The sequence below is a fragment of the Orbicella faveolata genome, unplaced genomic scaffold (genome assembly GCF_042242905.1).
Source record: "Orbicella faveolata isolate gen_17 unplaced genomic scaffold, um_ofav_v1 contig_4, whole genome shotgun sequence".
Classification (NCBI taxonomy): Eukaryota; Metazoa; Cnidaria; class Anthozoa; order Scleractinia; family Merulinidae; genus Orbicella; species Orbicella faveolata.
In genome coordinates, this window is record NW_028301569.1 from 1,841,335 (window position 1) to 1,851,226 (window position 9,892).

The window sequence follows — 9,892 nt, forward strand, 5'->3', positions numbered from 1 at the left end:
CAAGGCGGAAAAAAAGCTATAAGTTCTTTCGGGAAGGGTATGTTTACGATGTTTACACGTGTCAGCAGTTGGAGGATTTCCATGTCAAGGCACGTTGTTAAAGATCTCTAAGAAAAATTGAAGAGCCTCATTTTAGCTGAAATCTTCAGGGAGAGCGATGGCAGGGCAGAAGCACGCTCTTCGTGTAAGGGAGGAAGCGGTGGACATTGCAATCATGTATCTGCATTATTGTTCCAGTTGAATGATTATTTATGTTTTAATATCAAAGACATCCAGAGTGATGCAATCTTTACAAGACTACCCCAGTCTTGGTATATTTCGAGAGCTGTTTCTCTGTGTTAATGACACTTGATTTTCTTGTTGCAGTATCCCACTAAATCTGCATTTTTCTACCTAGAGTAGGCAACAGAAATTGTAAAATGTTTATGAATTCACCATGACTGTTAAATCCAGTGAAAAGTGTAATAAATTTTCCATCTTTCTTTGAGCTGCACATTCGGAAAGAAGGTAGGATACAGAAAAATTATGAAACCAGGGAATTCTAGAATGTTCATCTAATTAACTAAAGATTTCATCCTCAAGATGTTTGTGCCTATCGAGAAATTTCTTCACCAGTCCTGGTCCAGACCAACGTGACACATTCTCCTTCAGATGCTGCCGAATCCGTTGCTTTATTTTCTTTTCTGCTTTGATTCATCTTTTCTGTAGCGTACCTCTTCACCGCTTGGACCTTCTCCTGCTTATCTTTATCCCACGAAAAAAAAAGGAGCTGCATCGGCCTCCAATCGATTTTTACTAGTGTAAGGATTAATAAAATCTAACAATTCAACTAGTTTTAAACGAGAGTTCTAAATGTGGTGCTAATCATCCAGATCAGGAGCTGTCAAGCTTCATGTATAATGTTGTTATTGTATTAAAAGGCAGCTCATAAGTTGATTTCCCGGTTTATTGTCCCTCTGCATAGTTGTACCTGACATTACGAATTTGGATCTTTCCAACTATTCTCCGAAAATGTAAGATCGGCTTAGCCTTTGTTTAAAATCTTTCGTGACACATGCTAAATTTCTGTTTACAAATGAGTAAACTAGCTACATTACCACTGGCTTGCGAATGCCCACGTGCCATTTGATCTTTCAAATACATGCTCCTATGCAAGTTTCTTATCAAATGTTCTCTCGTTTCTTCTGAAACGAGATGGTTTCAACTTCTGTGCGAGGTTTGCTTTTCTCTGTCACCAAGAACATAGTAAACATGGATGCAAGTAGATACAAAAGGGACATCAGTCCCCAATTGCAAACCTGCTACTTCTAGAAAAGGTCAACCAATTTACTGAAATAAATCTTTCGGCCATTGCCCATTGCTGATCTTGCCGACTGCGATCAATTGAAGCCCTAGTCTTAATGGCCATTATTCGTCTACTTGTAAATTTAAATGGTTTAATCCTGTAATGCTCAAAGTGATATGTTTTCTAGCTCTCGGTAAAAATGTTGTTATCCTCGAAAACTTTATTTCAAGAAAGCGAGCAATAGACATGGTAGAAGTTATAAATTGACGATCTTTGTCCGACGATAACAGCTAACCTCGCGACACTTCCTACACAGAACTCTTTCAGTTCATTCCCTGTTTCCAAGCACACCAGGTAATTAAAATCTTTGGCTCCTGAAATCTTGTTACTACCCATCGATTCGTGGTTCTTTATCCTTAACAATGCAAGCTTAGCGGACAAGTTTTCGCTACAACTAGTAAACCATCATCATTTGATTATAGTCCAGTCAATCTAAGATTTTGAACTTTCTTTCTAATTATTATTGATGTATGAACAGAAATTCGCAAGGTGCTCTCCAAACTATCAAAAGAGAAGGGGTGCGAGGCTTTAGCTGACTGGATGAAGCCATGTGAGAAGCATCTCCATTGGAGTTTCAGTGGCAATGGAATGGTTATTCGGGCCAAGTTTAAGGCATTTCTGAGCCACATTGTTAACAAGCACACTGTAATCTTGATGATCCACTCTTTAACAAGCGTGTGCATGAGGCTTTGCAACCAAGGAGATGGTTCACAGGACGTACTATGCACTGTTCAAGACTGCTTCCTGGTCTTCTCTTCATTTGAAAAAGTACACTATACAAGAAATGAGAAAGGAAAGAAATTAAATTTAGGATAACAACATATGACATTTTTCTTTCCATTGTGTATTGTATTTCAATGTCAATGTGATTTTGGAAATGGATGTAGTCTCAAGAAACGAGAGGCTGACGGAGTTCAATGGGTGAAAGTTTCCTCTCCAAAATTCAAAAATAGACAAGCAACAGTGCGCAACGTGAGGATAAAAAAAAAAAAACTTTGGTTAGCGCAAAATCTGTACCTACAAATATATTAGCAATTGTTTAGTAGATGCTGTATGGTAGCAAGCAAAAGTTTCTGCCTGTTGTGTGAAACATTGCTTCCAACTTGCCTGCCGTGCGAAATAGTGCTTCCAACTTCCCTGCCGTGTGAAACATTGCTTGCAACCTGCCTAACGTGTCAAACAATGCTTGCAACTTGCTTGCCGCGTGAAACATTACTTCTAACTTGCCTATCATGTGACACATTGCTTGCAATTTGCCTGTGTGAAGCATTGCTTGCAATTTGCCTGCCGTGTGAAACATTGCTTCCAACTTGCCTACCGTGTGAAACATTGCTTGCAATTTGCCTACCGTGTCAAACATCGCTTACCACTTACCTGCTGCGTGACACACTGCAACTTGCCTGCCGTGTGACACATTGCTTGCAACTTGCCTGCCATGTGAAACATTGCTTGCAATTTGCCTACCGTGTCAAACATCGCTTGCAACTTGCCTGCTGTGTGACACATTGCTTGAACTTGCCTGCCGTGTGACACATTGCTTGCAAATTGACTGCCGTGTGACACATGAAGCTCTAAAGGCTTGAAACTGCACGTAAAATAACGATTTTCGCCATAAACCACCAAATTTTCTCACAAAGGTAGTCTTAGTTACTGCAAGTTGTAGATACTTGAAACTACAAATTCGAGCGAAAACGGACGTGAAATGACGATTTTCGCTTTATACCTCCCAATTGCCTCTAAAACACAGTTTTAGCTACTCATATTGAGCTTCAAATACTTACAACTATACATTTGAGCGAAAACGGACGTAAAATGTCCATTTTCCTTTCATGCCTCCCAATTCCCTCTTAGAGACATTATTTTTCTACTTGGGGCTTTAAGAGGCTGTCTCTGCAAAAACCGACCACTTTCTCATAAGCGGAGATTTCGAAGCCCTTACCTAGTCAATCACTAAAATGAGTTTTATTTGATTAAAAATTCTAATATAATTTTTCTAGGATTGATTGAAGTTCGGTCCGCTCGACACAAGTTGCATGCCTACCGAAACTGGAAAAATAGCACATATTGCCGGTGCTCTAAAAAAATAATATTCACTCAAAAGTCCCAATTCTTTTTTTCAACTATAGATATATCATAGCAGTTTGTTTAGCCATGTTGTAATTATAATTTATAAGTTAAACGAGACTTACCTGTAAGTTGAAGTTTGACTGTAATTCTATGAGATACCGGTCACGAACTAGGGAGTCACGTGAGATATGTGCGAGTAGCCCGAGCGATCAGTCTTCAATGAAAGCGAGTGATTGCAAACAATAATGGGTGGGAAAATAAGTAGAAGAGTAAACTACAGAACCCAGTGAAGGGGTAGGGCACGTGACTCCCTAGTTCGTGACTGGTATCTCATAGAATCACAGTCAAACTTCAACTTACAGGTAAGTCTCGTTTAACTTATAAATTCTATTTCGACACCAGTCCTACTCACTAGTGAGTCACGTGAGACTTAAAAGCGTGCAATCATGAGCAGAAAAAATAAACAGAAACAGCTTTAATTGCCAAAATATTGGTGCAAACAGCTACAGTATATGGCTTGTCAGTCTATGGTACACAGAGGCACATAAAGGCAGTAAACAAAGAACTGATGCCTATCCGGGAAAATCTGCCTGTAGAAGGCAGTAAACAAACACAACAACATGTGATAATAGGTACTGGTTTACAGTGGAAAAAACTGTAATAATGCTATGTGTGGAGGTTTTCCAACAGGAGCTGTTCATAAGCTTTACTTGTTGGGACAATGGGTTTCTTGTAGAATTTTCCAAAGGTTGTGGCATTTGAGCAGCCTGCATTGTCCAGGATATATAGTAGACAAAGGAACCTTGCACACTGCAGCTTCAGATGTAGAAGCTGCCCTGGTGCTATGTCCTTTAAAGACCGAGGTATCTATTCCGGACTTTGCAAGAACCGTTTTTAGCCATCGAGAAATCGTGTCGGTTGACACCGGTTGGTAAGGCTTTTGGTAGCTCACTAGCAGCTGGTCACTCCCTTTCCTGAGCTCATTTGTCCTTTTATCATATTCAGATAGGCAAACAATAGGACACAAGCGGCTGTCTGGTGAGTAAGCTGTGAATGTTAATGTTGACACATGCTTGCCTGGTCGAGAGGTCTTCAAAAAGTTTGTGAATAGTGAACACACAGCTATCATGCTTCAATACAATACCTCTGACAGATAGCAAATGCAGTGTCTGACATCTCTGCCCAGACAACAATGCCAAAAGCATTGTAGTTTTGTAGGTGAGATCCTTCAAAGTTAAATCCTGAGGTGGGTGAAGGCTTGACAAGTATGTCAGCACAGTATTGACATCCCAAATGTTCTTGTATTTTGGTAAGGAAGGCTTGATTCAAACACCCCTTTGAGGAAACGACAGACCATGGGGTGGGCACCAAAGGAGGAAATGTTAGGCAATGTAACAATGGATGAGACAGCACTCCTTGCAGTGTTGATAGCACTGTATCCTATGCCAGAATCATATAGTTCAGCAAGAAAATTGATTACATCCTCTACAGAGGGACAAATGGGATCAATGCCAGTAGTAATGCACGCTCGTATGGGCCGTAACCAATCAGGAGCCGGGAAAGACAATAGGCTATTGTTTGGAGAACAATGGATTCTATTGTTCTCCAAATCCAATATGGCCGCCACAAATGTCAGCCAATTAGGAGCCGGTTCAAGAATTCAAGATGGCGGTGCCGACGAAAGTCGGCCAGGTTGGAAAACAGCCCACCAGCCTCGACGGAGGACTGGGATCGGTCTTACGGATTTCCATGGCGACACAAATCACGCCAGGGTCACGCAAAAAAATGTCATGCAACTTCAAACTCGATAATTACAGTGTCCTGTGGTCCTAAATGATAGAGGTCCGTCTGACAAGCGGCCATGATGAAGACTGAGAGACTTGTGTCCGAGGCACTTATATACCTTTCTATTCGTTCCAAAGCATCCTGGGACAGTGAGCTCATTGGAAACCAACCCTAGACTTGCCCCACTCCCTTCACGGTCGAAGGGGTAAAAATAGGGGTGATGGGGTACTCCCCGTTCCAAAGCATCGTGGGACGGTGACCTCATCGGGTACTCCCTCTTAGTCTGCTATATAAAACCTTCACACGTTTTGAAAGGAACCAAACAAAGTTGTTGACTTAGGAAATGGAAGTTAGAAGAAGTCGAAGACTACTAGGATTGACCCCCAAAGTAGATGAGTTCAAGGACAAATGTGTCATTTGTCAAGGCGACCTTGTCATTGACTCCTTGACTCGATGTAGTGCGAAAACTTATTGCTGTGGAAAATTTTTGCACAAGAGATGTTTGCAACAGGAGTTACAATACTCAGATAAGTGCGGACATTGCAAAACCTCAAATCCTCGGTGGAATGAAGATGAGGAACAACTTTCACCTTGAGAGGAGGTGGTACGCGAGAGGATTACCAACGCAACGAATCCCGTCAATAGGTATCGGCGAGGGGGACGGCCTTATCATATTCACAATCGTAATGTTGTTTCGTGGATGACCTTGCCGTACCATGCGAATCTTTCCATCTGGTTTGAATCTTATACAAGGCTCACCATCTTCGTGCAGCAAAGGCGAAATGCTACCCTGTACATCCATGCCATCCTTCGTAGCCTTCTTCTACTTACAGGTAATAGGACGTTGAAAGCAGCATTTTCGGCGTAGTTTTGGGATTTTCCCTTATCCAGGAACTGCTAGACTTTTTTCAGGTAGGTTTCTTTGACGTCTTCCCCGACGCCTTGACGTAACGGACTCCACGGATCTGGTTCATCGTCGTCCGCTTCTTCCTCTTCGGAGCTGCTGCTATCCTCCTCTTCTTCCTGTTTCTCTTCAGGCTCCTCTTCGTCCACCTCTTCTTCCTCTTCTACGTTCTCATCATTGTTATCTTCCACGGGGCCAAAAATATCTGTTGAACGATCATCCATGATTCTCGTTCACCTTCATCCAAGACAACGTGCTTCAAATGAGCCAAGTCGATTAAACTGGTGTTTAATATACCATTTTGGGCAATGATCAGACCTCCTCTCTCTTTCTTCAATGCCAGTGCGGGTATCTTTCGTGCGTCATGAGGTGACAAAACACGCGTTTCATGTCATCACTGGTGGGATGTAAATCCAGGACCGTGTACCCAAACAGTCGTTCGGTCACTTTTTGATACGCGTCCATCATGTCTTGCCAGCAAGTGGGAAAAGCTTGAAGCAGTAAATTCTTCGTCCCTAATTGATCTCTTGGATTTTTGAAAGCTACGATGTAGTGGGCGTTCCTTGAAATACTCTTGGTGTATTTCCCTTGTGGGAACATGTCTTGGCACAAGTACAACACGGTGATATTTTGATGATGAGAGTGTTTGTCCTCACCTCCCTCTGCTATCAGATCGTCTAATACGAGTAATCCACCCTTCGGAAACCATAACTTGAGATGGTCTGACTCTGGAATCCCTTCGTGAAATTGCACACCACCGTCTTCCATATCTCTAAATCCGTCTTGCCACGCCCTAGCAATAATGAATGGTAGTGGGAGGGTTTACAAACAATTCTTACAAGTGATCCAAGAGTAACGATTCGGTAAAACAAGTCTTGCCACACCCAGAAGGGCCCACGATCAAAATACTGGAGGGTGTCTTGAACCGAAACGCTTCTCCTATTTCTATTCTACTAGGGATCCCATGGTGCTTTTCGGTAGGAAATGTGATATTTGGGACATCTCGTGTCTTTTCTGATCCACTGCTTTGACAACTATGTTTTTCGCGACGAATTCTACTGTCTGCACGAGAGAATAGTCTATGACAATATCGACAATACAAGGACATGACTCCTTGCTAGTTTGACTCAAAATGAATTGAGGCAGTTAATGCCTTAGTTTTATACATGATTAATGGAGTTGACGAGTATGGTGGAGGTGGTGGCGGCGGCGGCGGCGGCGGTGGTGGTGGTGTAGGGGGTGGTGAATATGGTGGTTGTGGTAGTGGTGGTGGGGGAAAATGGTCATGTTGGTGAATGTGGTGGATGTGGCTGTGGTGGTGGTGAATGTGGTGGTTGTGATGGTGCATGCAGTGGTAGTGGTGGTGGTGGCAGTGGCGGTGAATGTGGTGGTGCTGGTGGTAAATGTGGTGCCGGTGGTGGTGGATGTGGTGGTGGTGTAGGTGGTGGTGGTGGTAAATATGGTGGCGGTGGTGGTGGTGTCATCGTAAAAGATGGCATGAAAACAACAAGGAACGACTCGCTAGTAGCCAGAGAGCCCATTGTCAACAGAACAAGGAGCACATCAGAAATTACCACAGACAATACTGTAAAAACAACAGGGAACGGATCAACGAATATTGGAGAAGTTATTATGCCAAGAATAAGGAACGGATCAGGCAAAGACTTCATGACCAAAAGCAAAGAAAACTGGGGCAGAATATCGTGCGTTTTGGGGCCAGGGACCAAGAGTCTGTGAAACTGGAAACAAGTTTAGTTCCCAACACTTTGTGGAATACCGACGGTCAAGACTTAAAGAGTTAAAAATTGTAATCAATTCTCTTTCGGAGTTCATATTATTTTTTTTATTATCATTATTCGATAAACGTTATAAAGACTCAGACTCTTTGTTTTTGTTTTTGTTTTGTTTTACGAGTTTTTTGAGTTACAACAAAAGTTATGTTACACCCAAGCTGTGTCTTCAGGGTAAATGGGGGGGTGAAAAAGATGACTGAAGAGTTAATGTGTTGATAATCACTTCATCCTCAGCGTCGTAGTGCAGCCACGACAGGAACAATGACCTAAACTTTACTTCACGTACGGAGAGCATTACTTCCGTGGGGATGTTTCTACTGAACATTCCATACACCGTCTGTCTTATTGATTGAGTAATGGTCATCCACAGCAAGTTGACATAGGCATGGATGTACAGGGTAGCATTTCGCCTTTGCTGCACGAAGATGGTGAGTCTTGTATAAGATTCAAACCAGATGGAAAGATTCGCATGGTACGGCAAGGTCATCCACGAAACAATATTACGATTGTGAATATGATAAGGCCATCCCCCTCGCCGATACCTATTGACGGGATTCATTGCATTGGTAATCCTCTCGCGTACCACCTCCTCCCAAGGTGAAAGTTGTTCCTCATCTTCATTCCCCCGAGGATTTGAGGTTTTGCAATGTCCGCACTTATCTGAGTATTGTAACTCCTGTTGCAAACATCTCTTGTGCAAAAATTTTCCACAGCAATAAGTTTTTGCACTACATCGAGTCAAGGAGTCAATGACAAGGTCGCCTTGACAAATGAAACATTTGTCCTTGAACTCATCCACTTTGGGGGTCAATCCTAGTAGTCTTTGACTTCTTCTAACTTCCATTTCCTAAGTCAACAACTTTGTTTAGTCTCTTTCAAAACGTGTGAAGGTTTTATATAGCAGACTAAGAGGGAGTACCCCCTTATCCCTATTTTACCCCTTTGGCTGAGAAGGGAGTGGGACAAGTCTAGGATTGGCTCCCAATGAGGTCACCGTCCCACGATGCTTTGGAACGGGCAGTACCCCTCACCCCTATTTTTACCCCTTTGACCACGAAGGGAGTGGGACAAGTCTAGGTTTGGTCCCGATGAGGTCACTGTCCCAGGATGCTTTGGAATGAATAGAAAGGTATATAAGTGCCTCGGACACAAGTCTCTCAGTCTTCATCATGGCCGCTTGTCAGATGGACCACGGGACACTGTAAGTATCGAGGTTGAAGTTGCATGACATTTTTTTGCGTGACCCTGGCTTGATTTGTGTCACCATGGAAATCCGTGAGACCGATCCCAGTCCTCCGTCGAGGCTGGTGGGCTGTTTTCCAACATGGCCGACTTTCGTGGGCGCCACCACCTTGAATTCGTAATTAGGCTCCTGATTGGCTGAAATTTGTGGTGGCCATCTTGGATTTGGAGAACAATAGCATCCATTGTTCTCCAAACAATAGCCTATTGTCTTTTCCGGCTCCTGATTGGTTACGGCCCATATGAGTGTGCATTAGTAGTAATGCCCCTTGAACTGCAGTAGCGCCTCCATTTCTGAAGGTAAGTAACATATTGCTTTCTAGTGCCTCATCTCCAGGATTGTTCCATGACATTGGTAGCTGTCGTCAAAAGGCCTTTGCCATTGAGGTATTTCCGGACAAGTGACATAGAATCAGACACAGTTCTTGTGAAGTGGGTGGGGTTCCTGTGGCTTGCTGGGTAGAAACAGAGTATCTCTGTCCCTTGGAAGTTGTATTGGTAGCTGGATTAACATCTGCATTAACTTGGGCCACCACGGTTGGGTTGGCCATTTTGGCACAAGAAGGAGCCCTGTTGCTTTCTCTTCTTGAATCTTCTGGAGAACTCTTGTTATCAGACTAAAGGGTGGAAGAGCATAAGATAAGTGATGCTGCCATAACATGTGAAAAGCATTGATAGCATAAGCTGCTGGCTCTGCTCGATAGGAGATATAGGGTGTAATCTGGCAATTGATCCTGGAGGCAAATAGATCAATGT

General features: G+C 42.9%; 1 protein-coding gene across 2 annotated transcripts in view; it reads right to left on the reverse strand.

The window, feature by feature from the left end:
* Positions 1-237: 237 nt before the first annotated feature.
* Positions 238-9,892, reverse strand: part of LOC149100892 (uncharacterized) — a 52,558-nt gene continuing 42,903 nt past the window's right edge. Inside the window, exon 5 of one of the 2 annotated variants that reach the window (XM_089276263.1) lies at positions 238-2,118. In XM_089276263.1, coding sequence (XP_089132389.1) covers positions 2,077-2,118 — 42 coding nt within the window. In that variant the 3' untranslated portion in view covers positions 238-2,076. Of the gene's footprint in view, positions 2,119-6,278; positions 9,754-9,892 lie in introns of those variants that run through there. The other variant, XM_089276262.1, reaches the window with a different exon arrangement.